General features: G+C 40.7%; 1 protein-coding gene across 1 annotated transcript in view; it reads right to left on the reverse strand.

The window, feature by feature from the left end:
• Window positions 1-25133, reverse strand: part of LOC134533559 (integrin alpha-9-like) — a 192959-nt gene that overhangs the window by 59490 nt on the left and 108336 nt on the right. Inside the window, exons 12-14 of the mRNA XM_063371095.1 lie at window positions 20950-21123; window positions 6596-6741; window positions 6304-6406 (exon numbers count right to left, since the gene is read on the reverse strand). Coding sequence (XP_063227165.1) covers window positions 6304-6406; window positions 6596-6741; window positions 20950-21123 — 423 coding nt within the window. The remainder of the gene's footprint in view (window positions 1-6303; window positions 6407-6595; window positions 6742-20949; window positions 21124-25133) is intronic.

Raw genomic sequence — 25133 nt, forward strand, 5'->3', positions numbered from 1 at the left:
AAACAAATTCCGCCAAAAAATCTCCAAAATTTGTTAATTCAAAAATTAGGATTTCGAAAAACCTCAAAAGTCGTTTTGCCTTAGAAAGAGCTCAAAATCCTAAAAGAGGCTTAAGCATCCATGCCTACAGCCTCCGATAAGCCTCTGACGTCATCTAGGATTATGACGTCACCATTGAAATTTCCGTTACGGCCACCATCTTGAAAATCTTTATTTATTATCCGATTTTAATTTAAAAATTTTTTACAATTTATAAAAAATTCAAGTAATAAAAATTTAATAACAATATTTAAAAAAATTTACATTTACATCATGGAGCTCGGAGTCCTCGGTTCAAACCCGGTGAGGGCAAAAAAAATAAAAATGGCGACCGATCCTTCCCTCACAGTGGCTTCTGGTAGACTGACCCCCACCACTCTTTTCATAGCATATATATCATCAGGTATGATGTCATGTCCGCCATCTTGAAAATCCTTCATTTTTATGTTAGAAATTCGGGAAAAAATTTAAAAATCATTAAAAAAATTAATCAATCGAATTAAATAATAAAAATCTTTAAAAAAACCGTTGCACTATTCGTTACGGCCACCATCTTGAAAATCTGTAATTTCAATGCTAGAAATTGGGGAAAAATTTCAAAATTCATTAAAAAATTAACTTATTAGAATACAGTTTGATTAGATCGATTCCTTTTCTTGGTTAGGTCCCTGGTCGATGCAAAAAAAAATTTATGTAAAAAATAATTTCAATAAATCATGACCATAGTCCTAAAAGAGACTTAAAATCATCTACTACCAGCCTCCAGTAAGCCGTTATGCCCACCATCTTTGAAATATTTATTTATTGACCTAGAAATTCAGGAAAAATTACAAAATTCCCCGAAAAAATCACACAATATTTTACATATTGAATCGATACTTGGTTCAATCTCTGAACGAAGCTATAAATAAATTTAATTAAAATACCAGAAAAGTGTCAGGTTCGAGGAATTAAACACCACAAATTCTTTTACAAACATAATATTTATTACATAATTTCTATTCTACTACAAGATCACTTGCGTAAGTTATCAATCTTATAAACATTTAACCCTGCATAGGCGTGAAATGACTGATTCTTAGCTCCAATCGGTTTGTACTAGACAGAGACCAACCAGAACCTTTGCTGACATAGTCCTCCTCTGCTTGACAGAGTTTCTGGATACAGTGTTTAACAGTTTGCTTCACATCGTCAGAACTGTAAATTACTGCTGCCGATGTCTTGAATACACATTTCTTCACTTTGTCATCGAACGGATATGGCTTTCCATGTATACAGTCCAACCACAAGTTATATTTGAAAGGTCCGTTTGTTGCTACATCATCAGTAAGCTGATTAAGTTCTGTCTGATATCGTCAAGAAAATTACAAATGTCTTTCGACTCACTAAGCGTATTTAGATAATAGTAGTCTTTCAATGTTCCACGAAATGCAGACTACACCAAGTATAAGCCATTATCATTCACCTGTAGAGCACCGACCACAGTCTTAGGTTTAGTTCCTTGTCCAGATGCCATAGCAATCGGTTGCGGCGCATCTGTTTTTTTTTTACTTGTACACTTTCGTGCCTCCAATCTAAAGCGAGGAGTCGAAATTTCTGCAGGTAGTTCAGCAGTAGGCGCATGGACTTCACCTTTACAGTTTTTCGCATGTCGTCGCAAATTATCAATTCGAGTAAACCATTCATGACACTCATCACAGCGAAACTTCATGCGAGATGGATTCATCGTACATTTACTCCTCTCATGTCTCCGTACATCATGAGCAAATGCGAACGTCATTATCACAGTAGCTGCAAGGATACCGGGGTGATGAAGACGAGCCTTTCAGACCCGATCCAGTTACTAACGTTTCCGCAGTTGCACCATCTCCAGGCATACTCTTATGAACATCAATGCATCGTTGTTGTATATAAACCTTTACTTTCTGCCGAACAGCAGGACCTTTGCATATCTTCATGTGCATTTTCATATTATCTTGTCTTGCAAATTGTTTGTGACATTTCTCACAGCCAATCATTTTGCGATAAAGGTTCTTAGCACATTCTCTCTTCTCGTGTCGGCGAGCATTGCTGCTGTTTGAGAAAATCTTTTCACAGTAACAGCACCGATGTTCGTTGTTTGTTGACGAATCATCACCAATTGAAGTCTCCATCGATGGCGGACCAGCGTTCGCCGAGTTTTCCTGTGCAGCCAGCACTACCGGCATTAAAGTCTCTTCTGCTGGCGGTACCACGACCGTTGAAGTCTCCTCCAATGTTGACATTGCCAACGGGATCTGCTCCATAACCATCGCCGCTGACATCAGGGTTCCCGTAGACGATGGTTCAACATCCATCGAGTTCGTCGTTAAAGACGGTAAAGATGCCATCGAGTTCACAAGAACAGGTAATTACGCGACTTATGCACCAGAAGAAACAAACTAGGTGATCCTGGCTTATATACATACACCGCTAGTCAAATCAAGAACCATTTACTATATAATATTAGAGTCAAAACAACATTAAAAATAGAAGCCCATTCAATGAAAAAGGCAGCACATTTTGGAAGCACCGTCAATCAAAAGGAAGCAAATTCTACAAAACGAAAGCTCATTTAACGAAAAGGAGGTACATTCTCACGTACATTCAACTCGGTAGGGGTAGTGAAGGGGGAGTACGGGACGGGACAGGGCGTCGATCACAAATCCGTCGTGGCCTCGCGAGTATCACTCCATCTCGTGGAATATAACCGCGTGCGTGCGGAAGCTGTGGCGACGGGCAGGGTGCTGCTACGCCCGTCTACAAGATCTTGAGGAATGGCTTCATGGGAGGGTTACTACGTATCGCACAACACGGGGTGCGACTGCGCGCCTGATCCAGTCTGGCCGAATGGCACGTGCTTGCTGGAAGTACGCACGAACGAAATGGGCTGCCCAAATGGATTTGTCAAGCAAGTGACCAACCACAGCCTCCCATGTCGACGCTGCAACAAGGAGAGAACTACCCAAATTTTGAATGCAGATTGCGATTCAGCAATTTTATTAAGTTGCGAATTGAAATTTGGAAATTTCAGATAATCACGTGTAAAATTTGTTACGTGAATTTATAAAGTGAGTTTGAGCGGATTTTTTTAAACCTAAGTCGTTAGAATGTATTTCCCAAAAAAACTTTACCAGAACTTTTAGGCGAAATTCTGCTGGTTATATATTTTTTCAAAGATGTACACACATAATTATTTGGACTTTTATTAAGGCTTGAATCTGAATTGTAAACTTTCAGTTTCTTGAGAAATTCTGTACATATATTTATTTATAGAAATTTCTAAATTTTTTGATAATAATTTCAAAGGAATATTTTATATTTTATTTTTATATTTTACTTTTTAAGGTAACTTTTTGGATACATCATTCGCTCGATTAGGTGTTTTAGTACAAATGTTGGTGTGGCAACTCGTTATTCATTTTTATGTAACACTTATTTGGAGTTTACTTTTGTACGATCTATGTAAAGGTTGCGAAATAATTTGCGTGTTTGCTATTGCAATGAGATTAAAAGCCAATACAGTATGTTTATTGTATTTCTTTCTTAATACTGACCTACTTTCTGCTTCCTTAATGTTACGTTTAAGAATTTGGTAATTTATTTTAACTTAAAATCAATTAGTTTTATTCACAGCCCATTTTCGTTTAGCTGAGAGCTTGTCTGTTAAATTGCGCATTTTGGTAGCGGAGTTTTGATTTAATGTTGGTGTCCCGCGCAATATATGTTGCTCCCAACAGTCCCAACGGGGTCTGGGCATTGTGGTCACAAAATGGATTTTTTTTGCAAGTAGCACCTTAATTAGTTTTTTGAATAGAATAATAAATTCAAGCTCTCATAAATTTGCGAGAACCTTTTCTTATTGCTCAATCCTTAATTTTTTAGATTAAGTTATTTGGTTTATTACAACGGAGTCCCACACGTAAGGAGTTCGCTAGTTTGTGGACATTTTCGGTTTGGAAAATATCTTAGCATGGTTTGAATAACGTGTATCTCTTAGTCGGGTGTACGGTTTTGCAGTACCCAACCACTAGTCGAAAAAAAGGGGGGTGGGAGTTGCGGCAATGCATTAGTCGTAATGTAAAAGTTTACACAAACAAGGGTACTTGTATTACTGTCCTGGATGCAAATTGATTAGATGTAGGTCTAAAAACACTCCAAATATTTTACTGAGATTTATTACTAGGTAAAAGTTTCCAAACTACTGAATTACTAATCAAATCTAAAATACCTCTACTGAGACTTGTTAAATTAATGAAGCTAGGGCACCTCCAGGGATGGGTAATTTCAGCCATAACAATTATGTGCTTGCTTGTTTTTAGTCCTTACAGACAGTCAAACAAATGCATTTGCAGAGTATGTTTTTTCAAATCTTGTTTGGATTTACTTGCACAACAGAATTTGAGGTAACACAACAAATTCTGGGCTTATTTTTGACTTAGGATTTTAGCCCAACTTACAACTTACTTCATGATAGCATTTGTTGATCCACTTCACTGAGATTGGTACATTTTTATTTTTTATTTTCTTCAGAGAGTAAATCTAAAAATGAAGTTCTTTTGCCCTTTTTCCTGGTATGTTTGTCTTCATATTCTTAACAAATCTAATGGTGAATTGAAGTATTAAATTTTTTTAGTGTTTAACAAAATTTTTACTAAAGTTGAAAAAGTTAATAATATAATTTTTAAATTTATTTGATGTATTTTGTAATTATACTATGATTTAACAGCCAAACGTTTTAAGTGCGATATGGAAAAGTGTTTCTTCCAAAGACCCCCCCCCCCCCCCCCAAACACACACACACCTGACGATGTATACCATTATCCTTGTTTCACAAAATACATGAATGTGTTTAAATAATGAACATAAATTATACAAACTCAGTAAAATGATAGAAAAAATAGTTTTAGACTGATAAAATAGTTACACTCATCCCCTACTACAGCCAATATTTTGTAAGCACAGGTTGAGGGTGACGAGACCAACAAGAATTTAAGAAACGATGTTTCACAGTGGTACGACATTTCGGAGCACGATGTTACAAATATCAGTCCTACCACCTTGGCCTTGCGTTTCCCGTGGATTCCTAAGTCATGTCAGGAGAAATGCTGGGATAGTTCCTTACAATAGGCTTCCCAATTTTACTTCGTGTGTGTTGTGTTCCCTCCTAAAATAAACTCGCTCTCAACCAGACAGTTAGGACTCCGATTGACTTAAATACAAAAAAAACTTAATAATTAGAGTTGGCGAGGGCTCGAAACAAATATGCAAATCATGGTACACAAAATTTATAGGTACGTGACCAATGTTACTGAAAACCTTTTTTCAATGCCAAGAAATACCTGAAATTATAAAATGTCTTCTTTATAAAAATGTATGGGAATTTATTTCAGTATGACTACTAACAGCTTCTGTAGACTATAGACTATAAATACAACTAAAAGCTACAAAATAAAAATAAAAGCTTTATGCAATAGTTAAGGCAAAATATGGTCAATACGGATTTATATTGAGTTTATTTTGAGGTTTACATAACATTCACGAGGTCTTTAGAAAATGTAAAATACAACGCCAATTATATGATGGCGTGAGGTAAGTACCATCGCAGCATTTGTCCGGAACAATTCCGGTAATACCATTTTAAAACAAAATCAGGATAGCGTAAATGGGATTCCAATTCGGGTCCTCCAGAATGGCAGCCTTGGTGCTACCACTGCCCCGCTTAGCTTGGTGCTACCACTGTCTCGCTTAGCTCGGCGCTACCACTGTACGACTTAGCTTGGTGCTACCACTGTACGACTTAGCTCGGTGCTACCACTGCCCTACTTAGCTCGGTGCTACCACTGCCCCACTTAGCTCAGTGCTACCACTGTCCCACTTAGCTCGGTGCTACCACTGCCCCACTTAGATCGGTGCTACCACTGTCCCACTTAGCTCGGTGCTACCACTGCCGCACTTCGCTCGGTGCTGAGTAGGCTAATGATGTGCAAGCAGGAGCGGAAGTGAACAGAGAAGGCAGGCGTGGGTCCCAGTGAATGGAGAGTTACAAAAGCCAGAGGAATGATGGAGCTGAAGGAGGAGCGAGGTTAAAACGAAGATCAATGAGTAGCTGGAGGCACAGATGACTGCATGTGTGCAGGAAAGAAGTGAGGGCAGATAAATAATATCAAAAATTAAAACTAACTTTTAATTAAAATTAAAATTAACTTATAAGATAAACTGATACGACAAAACTCCTCAAATTACCTTCATATGCACCCCTGCTTATTCTTGTGGGCATGGAGACTTCATCTAGCAGCGAATAGTCCAGTTTAACATCTATAGGCTTTGAGAAATCCTTCTGCCCAGCCTAAAACAAGCATCATACCTTGGTTATAAGACCGGGGAATTACTAGGTGAGAGTGAAGCTATTTTGCTTGAACTGCATATAAGGCTTCATATGAAAATTCTAATCCAGATCAACAAAATAAAAACAATATAAAATCCATGCTACGCAGAAAGTACGAGTAAACTTTCTCGCTGGTCCGTGACCTCTCACCTTTATGTTCACGGAGAAGTTCTTGCAGTTAGAGGAGTTTCCAAGTACGACGACATCTGCCATGTAAATGTTGGAGTTCTGTCCATTCTTACCAGGGAAATACACTCTGGAGAATACTGGATCCACCTTGAGGAAGTAGCGCAGGTCTGTAAACACATGTCAAAATACTCATAATTAAAGTTTTATTTGTGTAGCAAAGTAGCGTGTATACATGAAATTCTCTGGAAGCAAAGATATGCATAATAAAGTGTAATTTAATTAATGAGTGATATAGTTATCTGTAAACCCTCAACACAGCCTTTTTTTTTAAATATTGATTTCAAATTGTATTACACTTGTGATATTTCGACCCCGTTTGGCAAATGAACAGGATCCAAAAACCATAAATATAATTCCAGTACAACGCCACACCTTTCCTGGCGAATATACAGCTGACCTCCGCGGGCGACATGCACCCAAGTTTGCTAACTTCCCTTCAAGCCAACTGACAGAAAATATCTGTACCACAGACACTGTGGCAGTGTGCAGTATCCACCTCCCCTCCGTTTTTCCCTAGCCATTGTTCGCCCAGATGGGAAATAACACAGGCAGGAAGAAACAGAGCATAAACAAAAATGTTCAATGTGCTGAAATCCCAATGTTTGTTTTTCAATTATTTTTATTTGGAGACAGGAATGATAATTTAACTCTGAAGTAGATCCAATGAAATTTATAAAGAATATAATTATTTTATATAAAGTCTGCATTTGATTGAAACTGCTGCATAATTCACTAAGCGATTTACTTCAAGAGTAATATTACATTATTATAAATTTAAAAAATTATAACTTAGGTGTTTATTTTGAAATTTCCGCTTTGATATATAAGTTAAAACACGGCAAATAAAAGGTTAAAAATAAAGTTAGCTTTGCATCTCATATTGTTAAACAAAATTATTGTTTTATGAGTATGGAGTAGACATATAGGCTGAAACAAAACATTCCCGAAGAAGAACCACATTGATTCTAGGCCATATATTTTGACAAAGGGAAGTTATATTGAAACAAAGAGGATAAACAATTTTGTAATGTACTGTCATGAATTCGTCTTCCTGAACAGGCAGACAGCGAGATAAGTTGTATACTGGATATATGTATGTATATATAAATGTATATATACATATAAGTATATTTACATATATATGTATATATACATATATATGTATATATATTATATATAGTTGTAATGGGGAGAAAATTTTTGTCAGGTTAGCCCAATAAATTTAATACAGTTTTATTTGTTGTTGATATTTACATTACTAATTAAATCACCCCACTAAAAGTCTGTTCACAATTCACTCGCCCTTAAAAATGTATGTTTATATATCAGTAGGGAGAGCGTGCCGACTCTGGAACATAGGCGAGGGGGGAGCGGGGTAATCCGGGGATTATCCCATTTTTTATGGTTTTTTACGCATTTTTTATGGTTTTTTATGTGCAAATCCAGTTTTTTATGCGCTAATCCAGTGGCTAATCTGCTAATCCAGTGGCTAATCCGCAAATCCGCAAATCCGCAAATTCGCAAATCCGCAAATTCGTAAATTCGCAAATCTGCTAATCCGGAGATCCGCAAATCCGCAAATTCACAAATCCGCAAATCCGCAAATCGCAAATCCGCAAATCCGCCATTTTGTATTTCTAGAAATTTCCACCAACTTCGAATCGTGACGTCATGATTCTGTGTCGTCTGCTGGAGGCCGCCATCTTGATTTTTCCTGGTCGCCATCTTGTTTCGTCTGCTGGAGGCTGCCATCTTGATTTTTCCTGGTCGCCATCTTGTTTCGTCTGCTGGAGGCCGCCATCTTGATTTTTCCTGGTCGCCATCTTGTTTAGGCTGCTGGAGGCCGCCATCTTGTGTGACGTCATATAGTTCTGTTGGTCGCCACCAGGTAGCAGCAGGTATTATTTTATTTTAACTAAAATATTTTCAGTGCCGAGGCTGGGATTCGATCCATGGGACGTGAAAACGTCCAGGATGTCGTGGTTACGAGGCGGACGCCTTGACCACTAGACCACGAGACCAATTGGAATATGGTGGAATAAATAATCTATATATGCTATGTACTGATGTCAAGTTTATGATAAAAGGGGGAGGGTATTTTTGCCTTCCTTAATGCATACCTAAGGCGCCACATTTGAAATTAAAAATCATTATACAGCCGCCATCTTTAATTCCAGCACAGACTACCAGATGGCGCCAAATTCAAAAATTAGTTGTCAGAGGCGCCGCCATCTTGGTTCTCAAGTTGGCTGGTAGATGTCGCTAGTATCGCGCGGCAAATTCAAAAATTAGTTGCCAGAGGCGCCGCCATCTTGATTCTCAAGTTGGCTACCAGAGTGTGCCACCACCGCCATCTTTATTTCATATTTCAGCTGCCAGGGCACAGCACCATTCGATAGATCGAATGCTAATCGATATATTTACTTTTATTTCATATTTCAGCTGCCAGGGCGCAGCACCATTCGATAGGTCGAATGCTAATCGATATATTTACTTTTATTTCATATTTCAGCTGCCAGGGCGCAGCACCATTCGATAGGTCGAATGCTAATCGATATATTTAGTAACAAGTGTTGCTACCAGAGGGCGCGATATTTAAATTTAAAAAATATTACAACCTTTAAACAATTCTCCGCCATCTTGGATTCAACAGCCCCACCATCTTGGAAGCACATGATACACCCAAGGACTCGTTCCAATACATGCACAGAGTGCACCGAAAAGATTGTTCCCTTACATGCACAGAGTGCACCATATTGAATGATCATGATATGTGTTCCTTTATATGCATCAGAAGCAGGCATAAGAAATATTTTCTTATAGGCATACTTTAGTGTTAGCTTTCCTGTAATGCATTTAATAATAGTGTAAGCTCATTATTATTATTTAGTGATAGTGAATTTATAACTATGATGTGTAGTCTCATTCTCTTCATCTCGACGTGGCGGAAGATTCTCTGGAGTGTAAGCTGAAAAAAAAAAAAATAAATAAAAACTTGTGTTTGAATTTATAGTGGTATGCTGCTTTCCACATCACCTTAGAGACTATGTCTCAGGAGGTACAGCATTAGATGCGTTAACTCCTTTTTTTTATACATGGCGAGTTTCCCCGAGAGGCCTATTTTCCATGTTTAACAAGGGCGCAAGCATTATGCTTCACCGTCACTCTTTCCCAAGCCGCTGTCCACTCCATCATCTGGCTCCACTTGCTCTTGAGCCTCCATTACAGCTTCAAAGCATGCTATAATACCGTTGTAAAGGTATGTTAGAAACTCGTATTCCTCTGGAAATGCAGCGAACAAATTGATCGCGGAGACCTCTAGATGGTGTACTATCGCATCTATATTCATGCCGATGCAAGCATGAAGCGCATATTCAATGCAATCGCGCATTTCCTCAAAAGCAGCCATGTTCATTATGGAATTGTCAGAGACAGAATGAAGACTATAGTTGACCTGGTCTTGACGGAAAGATGACATGCAACAAAGTTTAACCACATTAGCATTTAAAATCAGGATAGACTCAAATTTACTTTAAATTATTAAACAGACTAGCATTTAAAGAAAACTATCAGATTCACTATCTGAACCGTGTAAATAAGATGAGTGCAATCTCTACATGTTAAACATACCGATGGTTTTATCTCCACATGCGCAGTACAGTAGTGCATGAGTTCTGTCCAACATTCTTAATGTTTTATGGCTGAAGGGGGAGGCAATGAATCGAAGTTGGTTGCCATCTACCCAGTTGGCCACTCCGAGCGGAGGAGGAGTTTGGAGTGCTGTTGTTTTCCTACAACTCGACTCGGAGCAGCAATGCTTTTTGAGCGTACCAAGGTATGAGGATAGTACAAAAAAAAATAAACTGGAAAATTATAAAATAAAAAAAAAAGTTAGAATCTCTTATTATGTGGGGAACTCAGGTTCAGGGATCTAGACGGTAATGTCCCCATGGAAGCGTGCTAATTCCATCATCGGAAATGCTCCGCTTGTCGTCACCTGATGAAAACGCCACCTTAGTCACGCGTTCAGTACAAACAATATGATTTCGTGAACGAAAATGATATTGAGTCCCCCAAACCCGTGAATTTGTTTGCAAGCAATCCAGATATTGCTCAAAAAGTAGCGAGCTGAGTACACTGGCCTTCACACCCTTGGCTTTAAGCGTAAAAGCACCATCGTCCATCTTGTATGCATAAAGTTTGGGGCGAAGACCAACATACTCAGTAATGATGCGTCCAGCGGCTTCATCCTTCATGACACCAGTCATGCCGTGGTTGACTGATGGAAACCTTTGAGCATTATCTGGAGCATAATTCGAAGTGTCGAATCGAGAAGCCAAATCGGGGAGAATCGAAGAATACACATCGCGACACTCGATGTGGTACAGAAGAGAATCGGTATCTGAGTAAAGCAGGTGCAGAGATGGAAAGGGAAACTTAACCTGCATATAGTTATAGTGGAAATCATAGAGATGCAATTTGGATAAATCTAAGATGGCCACACCAGTGTAAAGGGGTTTGTTGAAGGTTACCGAACCTTTGGCTAACTCAATGAGGACCAGATTCTCATCGACGATCCGCCTTGCCTTAAATGACGGACGACCTATCAACTCTGCCGCACCATATATGGTATCGTACCGCGAAACCACACGTATGTCACGCTCCCTACGCGGCGACTGCAAAGATTTGCCAAAAACGGAATTATTCATTAATTTATAGAAGGATTTCTCAAAGGGGTTCGCTGCCTGAGCACGGCAATTCAGATTATACCGTACGTACGACGCCATCCAGGATTTTTGTTCAAAGCGCAAAACACGATGAACATTGTCAAGAACGGCCCCGTACGTAAGGTAGTGCTGCAGTGTTTTTGCATGTAAAACATAGTTCTTTCGCGGTTCAAGTGTGAATAAGAGCTTTGACATATTGCCGTTCACCGGTACGCCATTCACGGGTGCAAGCGGCAGGTCTGATAGCCGGTCATGACATTCACGCGGAAAGGATAGATCCACCTCTATAAAACATGAGCAGTCACCATCGGTGTCCATGGTGCTAAAGTTCCAGTTTGCATATTCGAGTTCCTGCACCCACTGGAAGTTGCCCACCGGAAGCTTACCAAGCATCGTATGACCATAGAGAGAATTTACATCGAAATAACAGATGTAGGAAGACGGCAGGCTGGAGTCATAATCGCTCATGTAAACATTGTTAGCCTTCGCATAGCACCGACTAACGTTGGTGATCCCACCCCGAACAGCATTCTCCAAGAAAAGATAGATATCTGGATCGGTGACTAATTCCAGACACACCTCAGACTTGCTCAACAAACCGTCCCACGCAAGTGATGGGGCCGTAATGTAGTGCGCCGGATCTAAGCCATAGGACTGGCAACAAACTGAACGGAAATTCTCGAACACGTCAGCCAACAAACACGTATCCACCTTCAAATAATGCAACGCGTAATTGTTCAAAGTCTTACAGCGGAAAACATTCCACGCAGATCTAGCGTGAGCATAGTCCCCGTCACTCACGTCAGTCCCACTAAGAGCATTATGAAATGCTTCCCTAGGGGGTAGTGAGGTCGTCTGCAGTTCTGCCATACTAGTGACGAAATCGTATGGGAACACCCCTTTCCTACGAGCTAGATCAAACTGTGCGTCTTCTGGAAACTGGACACGAGTGAGGCTCAGCTGAGCAGGCGAGAGATTACCTGCCAGAGTATCCAGAGATGAAGTTAGGAAGTTAAGGGAGTCAATGAATCTTAAACGCACTGTTCGAGTACCTCCTCTCGCATCATTACCGGTAATCGGTATGTACTTTGTTATGCTCTTGTAACTTTCAAGAGATGTGCCTATAACCCTGACCTCCCCGGGGTTCTCCAAAATGGAGGAACCGTCAGGTTGTGCAATATGACGTGAGACTAATGGTCTCATCAAAAAGTGGGCGTCATAATTCTGAAGATTGTGGAAAATAGCCACCAGTTGGTTCTTCTGCAGTCTAAATGCAATATTACACTTAGAATGCGCATAGCCACGAATCTCACCGGTCAGGTGGTCATGGTCCAACACTGACTTGTCACCTAGTGTCTTATTACATATATGGCAATGTGTCTGACTCGCCAACCGCGCAGCAACTGCAGGAGTCTGGGCTTTCATGGGAACGGTCTTAGCATAAATCGCGCACACCCACTTAGTCATATTAATCAAGGTAGAGACCATGTCGGCAACACAATTCTCCCCTTCAAAGTGCGCATATCTGGTAAGCGAAGCATCGTACGAACAAACTAATAAAATGCTACATGCATAAGGCACGTGCTCGTTCACCGTTGTGGTGCTGGAGGCATCGGTCTCCGGTAAACAGGTGGACATCGGTTTCAAGTAGGTCTCTGTATCGCAATAAGCGACAAAGCCCATACGTTCCTTCTTGGATACATTTGTGAACTCGAGCCATTTGGTCTCCTCAGTCGGGAATACTGACCGAACGGCCGTGTGTTGGCTGCACAAATCAGTGTGGGAGTTCAACTTGTCCGCAGTATGGAAATACTGAAGACAGCGGTCGCAAACCCACTTTGTATGTTGATCACGCGAGAGTTGAGAAGAAAGCAAGCGGGACAAATTCTTAATAGTCACGAAATGGAGATGAGCGGGAGCACCAGACGCACGAATAGCCAAAATATTCACATGGCGATCACATCGCATAGAGGTAATGCAAATCGGCTGGATACTTGCATCAGTGGGTTTGTTAAAATCCTCGTCAATAATCGTTCCCTGATCACTCACGCAAGAATAAATGTTCACGGAAATATTATTGAGACTCTCAAAGATCTTAACCTGATGCAGTGTCATGGGGAATGTCATACCGGTCGTATCAAAAACCTCGAGAGGATTAGGATATGATCCAGTACGAGTAACCATCCCAGCCGCCGGCGTCACACCTGCCATAACGGCATACAGAAAGCACATCTCACGGTCAGTCTCGATGTTTACACAAGCTTTGCGGTTAGACAAAAATGCAGGCAACTTTGTATGCGCGGCCCCCACCGTGAATGGTCGGTATGCAGAGACATGCATGTCGAGATGTTTTACATGACTCAACATCCATCCAGACCCGCGCAAAGCAAACTCACTTACATGCTCCATAAGCACAGAAACTAATGTGAAACTGAAAATTTCTGCTAGGTCCTCACTTAACAAAACAGGGATACTTTTGGAGGCGAAGTGGAAGCTTTCACTGATGGGCCCCTGCCCAGGATCCTCCTTAATAAATACCGCGGCCAATGTAAGATAAATTTTGAATGGGCGGAGAACGCCACCCACTACGTCCAGAAAGGGTTCCCTGCACCTGGAGAGAAATCTATTAATGTTGGGGTCGGGCTGGGGAATATCATTCGCGATTCTGGAATCAACAAGTCGACCCTGGAATGCGGAATCTAAAGCGACGGGCTTCAGGCTAGGCAAAGAGGGAGGTGGCGTGTCTTCGATCTCTAGGTTGGATGAATCATCAGCCGACGATAAAATCACTGACTCAAATGATGATGAAGATGAAATCAATGAATCAATAGATGATTCATCGAGCTCAGACATCGAAGGCTCGCTTTCCTCAAATCTAGCACGCTTATTAGAGTATGGAGAAGACATTATTATAAAAGGAATTTAAAAAAAATAAAGAAGGATACGCTCAACAAGTTAGAACCTGAAAAATAAATAAAAGATGCTTGCTCTAATATACTGAAACCAACAGCTGTATCATCACTTATTATTTTCCATAATATGTGTAAAAATTTGTATTGAAAAAATAAGTGTAAATATGAAATAATTGTATGTCATGAGAAAACTTCTTGTAATATTTATTTGTGAAGTATTTCAAGTTGTAAATAATGTAGAAATATAAAATGTTTAAGACATGTAAACAATGTGCAAGAAATTAATTATATGTCGGTATATTCTGAGAATGTAGAGAATTATTATTTACATGGAACATACTGTATTGAAAACAAATGTATATCAACTTCATATCACGCTTAATATTGTTTAAAGTTTGACAAAATTTATTTAACTGTTTGCAAGCAAAGAACGAGCTCTGAATGGTTGTTGTTTTTATAAATCGCGCATAGCATTCAGTAACAGAATGAAAGATGTATTAAAGAAATATTAAATACACGCATCCCGTTGTAAAAATAATTATGAAAACAAGTTGATTCTCAATCATTAATAAATAAGCGAAAACAGGAATAATATTCAAAGTAATATAATCGCAACAAAAAAAATAGAGTTTAGTAATTTTTCCGTGATAATACACAATTTAAGTAATATAAATACATGGATTTAGTTATTGCTTAATTCGACCGTTTTAACGTGTTTATTTATTTAAAATAGTGGACATATTGTTAAATAAGAACTGTAAACACAGTGCGCGAACGTGTTTTAACGAAACGAATGTACTCCATCTCGTGTTGTCAGTCAGAACTGACAGAACACATACCTTATCTGGAGAAGAACGTCTCTCTGCGGAGGAGGTATCGAGGGCTGACGAGGGCTGGCTGCGATCAAATGAGGTTTCCGACCTCTGTGGCAGGTGTATATATATATAAATCTGCGTCGGGCGATGACCTGAATTCTCGCGGAATCGCCTACTCTGTGTGTCGGCTTTAGATGACACTTATAAACTGAAAATTATTAATTTAAGAAAGTTGAGTAGATTATATTTGGTAAAATCATTTAATAATATGGTGATCATGGAAAACTAGTTAAACTATATGTTTTTTGTTTTAGAAAGTAGATTTTCTACTATTCACTTTTTTCAGAATTAAAATTTAATTAATGTTTTTTTATTATAGCTTACTGAAAACATTTTTCTGCAATCGTTGTAATGCATTACAACGATTGCAGAAACTGTCAACCAAGTCTGTGACAGCATATAGACACCTCTTAGGTGCGACGACAGTTGTCTGGAAAAACAAATTCCTTTCTCTGAAAATAGAGAGCTTCATCCACGGGCTCTCGCACGTCAACCCGCTGGTCGGCCCAGGAAGGCAGGACGTTTCAATGCTAGCTTTTATTTTATATCAGAGGAATACTTAAATCATAACAATAAATCAGAGGTTACACATTAGTTTTATTGTAGTCAACATACATTTCGTGAACGTGCGGGCGCAGAGACTGATGGATAATTTGAATACATTTTTTTTTAAATTATACTAAACCAGAAAATTATATAATTGAAAAGAGTATTAATAAAAAATACAGTAACCTACACGTTCTTTACTTAAGTTGCAAACAGTTTCGGTAATAAAATATGCATTATGCTTTTAACAATTTATTTTAAAACTTTATGCAAAACTGAAATATTACAAGAAAATCACACATAATGTTTGCATACAAACCTGAACATTTACATACAAAGAGTATTAAAGTGACGATAAAAAAAAGATTTGAATGCTAACTTGAACATTTCCTTACACACAAAGAATATTATATTTACGTATTCAGCTGAAACATTTACATACACAAAGTGACAAAAATTCAATTATACTTTGCTTAATAATTCTAGAAGTAATGAGCGCACTGCTACCCGGGCCATCTCGTCAGTTCTTTGTATGGAAGCACTAGACTCTGTTTGAACTCCGACATCTTGACTCACCGGTCCTAAATGACTGAGATCTCTGGTTCGACTCTTGCGAGAGGCAGCAGGCTTTCGCTGTCGTCTGGTGGACTTCGGTGTCGCCTCGGTGATTGGCTCAGCTACAGGTATGATGGATGTTGGCGAATCAGGGCTGATTTGAATGCATTCAGGGATAACCTGAACCGATTGGGTAGCTGTCTGGTTGAATGCAGGAACTCGAATATGCAAACTGGAACTTTAGCACCATGGACACCGATGGTGACTGCTCATGTTTTATAGAGGTGGATCTATCCTTTCCGCGTGAATGTCATGACCGGCTATCAGACCTGCCGCTTGCACCCGTGAATGGCGTACCGGTGAACGGCAATATGTCAAAGCTCTTATTGACACTTGAACCGCGAAAGAACTATGTTTTACATGCAAAAACACTGCAGCACTACCTTACGTACGGGGCCGTTCTTGACAATGTTCATCGTGTTTTGCGCTTTGAACAAAAATCCTGGATGGCGTCGTACGTACGGTATAATCTGAATTGCCGTGCTCAGGCAGCGAACCCCTTTGAGAAATCCTTCTATAAATTAATGAATAATTCCGTTTTTGGCAAATCTTTGCAGTCGCCGCGTAGGGAGCGTGACATACGTGTGGTTTCGCGGTACGATACCATATATGGTGCGGCAGAGTTGATAGGTCGTCCGTCATTTAAGGCAAGGCGGATCGTCGATGAGAATCTGGTCCTCATTGAGTTAGCCAAAGGTTCGGTAACCTTCAACAAACCCCTTTACACTGGTGTGGCCATCTTAGATTTATCCAAATTGCATCTCTATGATTTCCACTATAACTATATGCAGGTTAAGTTTCCCTTTCCATCTCTGCACCTGCTTTACTCAGATACCGATTCTCTTCTGTACCACATCGAGTGTCGCGATGTGTATTCTTCGATTCTCCCCGATTTGGCTTCTCGATTCGACACTTCGAATTATGCTCCAGATAATGCTCAAAGGTTTCCATCAGTCAACCACGGCATGACTGGTGTCATGAAGGATGAAGCCGCTGGACGCATCATTACTGAGTATGTTGGTCTTCGCCCCAAACTTTATGCATACAAGATGGACGATGGTGCTTTTACGCTTAAAGCCAAGGGTGTGAAGGCCAGTGTACTCAGCTCGCTACTTTTTGAGCAATATCTGGATTGCTTGCAAACAAATTCACGGGTTTGGGGGACTCAATATCATTTTCGTTCACGAAATCACATTGTTTGTACTGAACGCGTGACTAAGGTGGCGTTGTCATCAGGTGACGACAAGCGGAGCATTTCCGATGATGGAATTAGCACGCTTCCATGGGGACATTACCGTCTAGATCCCTGAACCTGAGTTCCCCACATAATAAGAGATTCTAACTTTTTTTTTATTTTATAATTTTCCAGTTTATTTTTTTTGTACTATCCTCATACCTTGGTACGCTCAATAAGCATTGCTGCTCCGAGTCGAGTTGTAGGAAAACAACAGCACTCCAAACTCCTCCTCCGCTCGGAGTGGCCAACTGGGTAGATGGCAACCAACTTCGATTCATTGCCTCCCCCTTCAGCCATAAAACATTAAGAATGTTGGACAGAACTCATGCACTACTGTACTGCGCATGTGGAGATAAAACCATCGGTATGTTTAACATGTAGAGATTGCACTCATCTTATTTACACGGTTCAGATAGTGAATCTGATAGTTTTCTTTAAATGCTAGTCTGTTTAATAATTTAAAGTAAATTTGAGTCTATCCTGATTTTAAATGCTAATGTGGTTAAACTTTGTTGCATGTCATCTTTCCGTCAAGACCAGGTCAACTATAGTCTTCATTCTGTCTCTGACAATTCCATAATGAACATGGCTGCTTTTGAGGAAATGCGCGATTGCATTGAATATGCGCTTCATGCTTGCATCGGCATGAATATAGATGCGATAGTACACCATCTAGAGGTCTCCGCGATCAATTTGTTCGCTGCATTTCCAGAGGAATACGAGTTTCTAACATACCTTTACAACGGTATTATAGCATGCTTTGAAGCTGTAATGGAGGCTCAAGAGCAAGTGGAGCCAGATGATGGAGTGGACAGCGGCTTGGGAAAGAGTGACGGTGAAGCATAATGCTTGCGCCCTTGTTAAACATGGAAAATAGGCCTCTCGGGGAAACTCGCCATGTATAAAAAAAAGGAGTTAACGCATCTAATGCTGTACCTCCTGAGACATAGTCTCTAAGGTGATGTGGAAAGCAGCATACCACTATAAATTCAAACACAAGTTTTTATTTATTTTTTTTTTTTTTTCAGCTTACACTCCAGAGAATCTTCCGCCACGTCGAGATGAAGAGAATGAGACTACACATCATAGTTATAAATTCACTATCACTAAATAATAATAATGAGCTTACACTATTATTAAATGCATTACAGGAAAGCTAACACTAAAGTATGCCTATAAGAAAATATTTCTTATGCCTGCTTCTGATGCATATAAAGGAACACATATCATGATCATTCAATATGGTGCACTCTGTGCATGTAAGGGAACAATCTTTTCGGTGCACTCTGTGCATGTATTGGAACGAGTCCTTGGGTGTATCATGTGCTTCCAAGATGGTGGGGCTGTTGAATCCAAGATGGCGGAGAATTGTTTAAAGGTTGTAATATTTTTTAAATTTAAATATCGCGCCCTCTGGTAGCAACACTTGTTACTAAATATATCGATTAGCATTCGACCTATCGAATGGTGCTGCGCCCTGGCAGCTGAAATATGAAATAAAAGTAAATATATCGATTAGCATTCGACCTATCGAATGGTGCTGCGCCCTGGCAGCTGAAATATGAAATAAAAGTAAATATATCGATTAGCATTCGATCTATCGAATGGTGCTGTGCCCTGGCAGCTGAAATATGAAATAAAGATGGCGGTGGTGGCACACTCTGGTAGCCAACTTGAGAATCAAGATGGCGGCGCCTCTGGCAACTAATTTTTGAATTTGCCGCGCGATACTAGCGACATCTACCAGCCAACTTGAGAACCAAGATGGCGGCGCCTCTGACAACTAATTTTTGAATTTGGCGCCATCTGGTAGTCTGTGCTGGAATTAAAGATGGCGGCTGTATAATGATTTTTAATTTCAAATGTGGCGCCTTAGGTATGCATTAAGGAAGGCAAAAATACCCTCCCCCTTTTATCATAAACTTGACATCAGTACATAGCATATATAGATTATTTATTCCACCATATTCCAATTGGTCTCGTGGTCTAGTGGTCAAGGCGTCCGCCTCGTAACCACGACATCCTGGACGTTTTCACGTCCCATGGATCGAATCCCAGCCTCGGCACTGAAAATATTTTAGTTAAAATAAAATAATACCTGCTGCTACCTGGTGGCGACCAACAGAACTATATGACGTCACACAAGATGGCGGCCTCCAGCAGCCGAAACAAGATGGCGACCAGGAAAAATCAAGATGGCGGCCTCCAGCAGACGAAACAAGATGGCGACCAGGAAAAATCAAGATGGCAGCCTCCAGCAGACGAAACAAGATGGCGACCAGGAAAAATCAAGATGGCGGCCTCCAGCAGACGACACAGAATCATGACGTCACGATTCGAAGTTGGTGGAAATTTCTAGAAATACAAAATGGCGGATTTGCGGATTTGCGGATTTGTGAATTTGCGGATTTGCGGATCTCCGGATTAGCAGATTTGCGAATTTGCGAATTTGCGGATTTGCGGATTAGCCACTGGATTAGCAGATTAGCCACTGGATTAGCGCATAAAAAACTGGATTTGCACATAAAAAACCATAAAAAACCATAAAAAATGGGATAATCCCCGGATTACCCCGCTCCCCCCTCGCCAATGTTCCAGAGTCGGCACGCTCTCCCTACTTATATCCCTAAATATATGTCCAGTCCACAGTTCACACTCCTCACTGGAGCGACTGCTGAGAACCCAGGCACAAACCACCTACAGTAGGCACAGAGTTCCAAGAAACTCCTTACTTCATGCATATTCTTAGGTTGAGGCCACTCCTTAACAGACTGGATCTTCTCAGGATCTTTTTTCGCACTCCGTCCTGCGATACAATATCTCCCAGTAATGTTATATCATGTTGGAACAAAAGCACTTCTTAGGACCTAACTTAAGTTGTGCATGTCTAAGTCTGTCCAACACATCTGGAAGGTTCCGCAAATGTTATTTCACGGTATTTCCCACTACAATAGAAGGTATAATGGACGGCCAGTCACCGCCTGGATTGGCTTGACATCCGCCAGCCACGAACCCAGCCTCTATTACGCTAGTAATAATATATATATATATATATATTATTACGCTAGTAATAATATATATATATATATATATATATCATTCTTTGTAAGGTTCAGGAATTCTAAAATTAGGTATTACTATACTCACAAGTAAAAAAATAATAATTCTTTGGTTTAACATAAGTCTGAAGCGACAATTTTATATAATTATTTTTTTTCAAATATGTTTAAGATTTTGGTTTTTTTACACGTGACCTACAGTGAAAATAAAAATTTAAGAAAAAGATATGTTGTTATTTCCAATGTGTGCATATATTTTATTCTACAAGAATGCATCAACCAACGAAGAGCACAAGATGAAATGCAAGGTATTGCGAGGGAACACGGTAGCACGCGCGGCTCACCTAAGCTGGGCGGTACCTGCTGCCCGGAGTAGCCGAGGCAGCACTGCACCTGGAAGCTGGTCGCGTTGATGCTGATGGTGCTCACGTCCGTGCTCAGCTGCGCGCGCACCGCCACGATGGGCCTCGCTCTCAGCACCACCGCCGTGTCGGACTCGTGCGCACCCACCGCCACGTCTGCGGGCCCGCAGTCGCTCTACACACTGGACACCGCCTACCACATACTGCATACTGGACACCGCCTACCACAAACTGCATACTGGACACCGCCTACCACATACTGCATACTAGACACCGCAGACCACATACTACATACTGGACACCGCCTACCACATACTGCATACTGGACACCGACTACCACATACTGCATACTAGACACCGCAGACCACATATGCATACTAAACACCGCCTACCACATCTGCATACTGGACACCGCCTACCACATACTGCATACTGGACACCGCCTACCACATACTGCATACTGGACACCGCCTACCACATACTGCATACTGGACACCGCCTACCACATACTGCATACTGGACACCGCCTACCACAAACTGCATACTGGACACCGCCTACCACATACTGCATACTAGACACCGCAAACCACATACTACATACTGGACACCGCAGACATCATACTGCATACTGGACACCGCCTACCACAAACTGCATACTGGACACCGCCTACCACATACTGCATACTAGACACCGCAGACCACATACTACATACTGGACACCGCCTACCACATACTGCATACTGGACACCGACTACCACATACTGCATACTAGACACCGCAGACCACATACTGCATACTGGACACCGTCTACCACATCTGCATACTGGACACCGCCTACCACATACTGCATACTGCACACCGCCTACCACATACTGCATACTGCACACCGCCTACCACATACTGCATACTAGACACCGCAGACCACATACTGCATACTAGACACCACCTACCACATCTACATACTGGACACCGCCTACCACATACTGCATACTGGACACCGCCTACCACATACTGCATACTGGACACCGCCTACCACATACTGGACACCGACTACCACATACTGCATACTGGACACCACCTACCACATACTGCATACTGGACACAGCCTACCACATCTGCATACTAGAAACCGCCTACCACATACAGCATACTGGACACCGCCTACCACATACTGCATACTAGACACCGCAGACCACATACTGGACACCGCAGACCACATACTGCATACTGGACACCGCCTACCACATACTGCATACTGGACACCGCCTACCACATACTGCATACTGGACACCGTATACCATTTACTGCATACTAGACACAGCCTACCACATACTGCATACTGGACACCGCCTACCACATACTGCATACTGGACACCACCTACCACATACTGCATACTGGACACCGCCTACCACATACTGCATACTTGACACCTCCCACCACACACTGAATACTGGACACCGCCCACCACATATTGCATACTAGACACCTCCTACCACACACTGAATACTGGACACCTCCTACCACACACTGAATACTTGACACCGCCTACCACATACTGCATACTGGACACAGCCTACCACATACTGCATACTATACACCGCCTACCACATACTGCATACTGGACACCGCTTACCACATACTGCATACTGGAGACCGCCTACCACACACTGCATACTGGACACCGCCTACCACATACTGCATACTGGACCGCGCCTACCACATACTGCATACTGGACCGCGCCTACCACATACTGCATACTGGACACCGCCTACCACATACTGCATACTGGACACCGCCTACCACATACTGCATACTGGACACCGCCTACCACATACTGCATACTGGACACCGCCTACCACTTACTGGACCCCGCCTAACACACTCTAGACAACGCCTACCACATAATATATGCTAGACACCGCCTACCACATACTGCATACTGAACACCGCCTACCACACACTGCATACTGGACACCGCCTACCACATACTGCATACTGGACACCGCCTACCACATACTGCATACTGGACACCGCCTACCACAAACTGCATACTGGACACCGCCTACCACATACTGCATACTAGACACCGCAGACCACATACTACATACTGGACACCGCCTACCACATACTGCATACTGGACACCGACTACCACATACTGCATACTAGACACCGCAGACCACATACTGCATACTGGACACCGCCTACCACATACTGCATACTGGACACCGCCTACCACATACTGCATACTGGACACCGCCTACCACATACTGCATACTGGACACCGCCTACCACATACTGCATACTGGACACCGCCTACCACAAACTGCATACTGGACACCGCCTACCACATACTGCATACTAGACACCGCAGACCACATACTACATACTGGACACCGCCTACCACATACTGCATACTGGACACCGACTACCACATACTGCATACTAGACACCGCAGACCACATACTGCATACTAGACACCGCCTACCACATCTGCATACTGGACACCGCCTACCACATACTGCATACTGTACACCGCCTACCACATACTGCATACTGGACACCGCCTACCACATACTGCATACTGGACACCGCCTACCACATACTGCATACTGGACACCGCCTACCACATACTGCATACTGGACACCGCCTACCACACACTGCATACTGGACACCGTCTACCACATACTGCATACTAGACACAGCCTACCACATACTGCATACTGGACACCGCCTACCACACACTGGACCCCGCCTACCACACACTAGACAACGCCTACCACATACTGCATGCTGACACCGCCTACCACATATTGCATACTGGACACCGCCTACCACACACTGCATGCTAGACACCGCCTACCACATACTGCATACCAGATACTAGATTCCGCATGCTAGATACTAAAAATAAATTACAAAGAGTCTTCAAACCGTTTCAATATATTCTAGTTTTTAAATAAAGCTGTATACCCGGTCTATTTATCTATATAAATATAAATGTAAAGATTCGTTCAAAATCTTAAATCTTAAATACCAATGTGACAGGTAAAAAGACTTAAATATATATATATAGGTATAAAATATATGAATACTTTTATATTCGTCTACTCTTTTGTAAAGATAAAGATATCGTTAGGAGGATGTAGACATGAAAAATATAAAAATAGAGATGTATAGAGAGGTAGAGGGATATATGTATATATATATGTATTTATGTAAATATGTATGTATATATATTATATATATTTGTATTTATGTATATATGTATGTATATATATTTTATATATATATATATAGAGAGAGAGATAAAGATAGGGAGGTAAATTGAGATGTATAAACAGATTCATAGAGAGCTATAGAGTGATTTTGAAATATATATAGAGAGATAGTGATATAGAGAGAGACAGAGCGATGTAGAGAGATTTTTGGATTTATATAGGGACATGATATATATTTTTATCTCTCTCTCTCTCTCTCTCTATATATATATATATATATATATATATATATATATATATATATATATCCCTTTACCTCTCTATACCTCTCTATTTTTATATTTTTAATGTCTACATCCTCCTAACGATATCTTTATCTTTACAAAAGAGTAGACGAATATAAAAGTATTCATATATTTTTTACCTATATATATATTTATGTCTTTTTACCTGTCACATTGGTATGTAAGATTTAAGATTTTGAGCGAATATTTACATTTATATTTATATATAAATAATATCTCTCTTTCTACATTTCTCTCGATGTATATATATATATATATCGAGAGAAATGTAGAAAAAGAGATATTATTTGAATATGTGTATCTACTTCGAACTAATTTTAAAAAAATTGAAAGAGGAATAGCAACGTATGCCGGGCATTAGCTAGTTAACATATAAAATTGCCAAAGGTAATCATACCTTCAATGAGAATCGCATGTCATCTACACCATCGAAACCAACAACAAAATGTTACACTTTATATTTAATACAGATAGCTTAGGCTACGGAATTGAAGACCGTTAACAACTAGTCTACATATATGGTAAATTTATTCTCAGAAAAATTCATTTCTGATAAAGAGTTAATAAATGTATAAATACAATGTTTACGATGTCAGCTCATATACTACCCAAACAATTAATTTCATACTGACCGTATGT

This window comes from Bacillus rossius, chromosome 6, assembly GCF_032445375.1.
Source record: "Bacillus rossius redtenbacheri isolate Brsri chromosome 6, Brsri_v3, whole genome shotgun sequence".
In the NCBI taxonomy this organism is placed as follows: Eukaryota; Metazoa; Arthropoda; class Insecta; order Phasmatodea; family Bacillidae; genus Bacillus; species Bacillus rossius.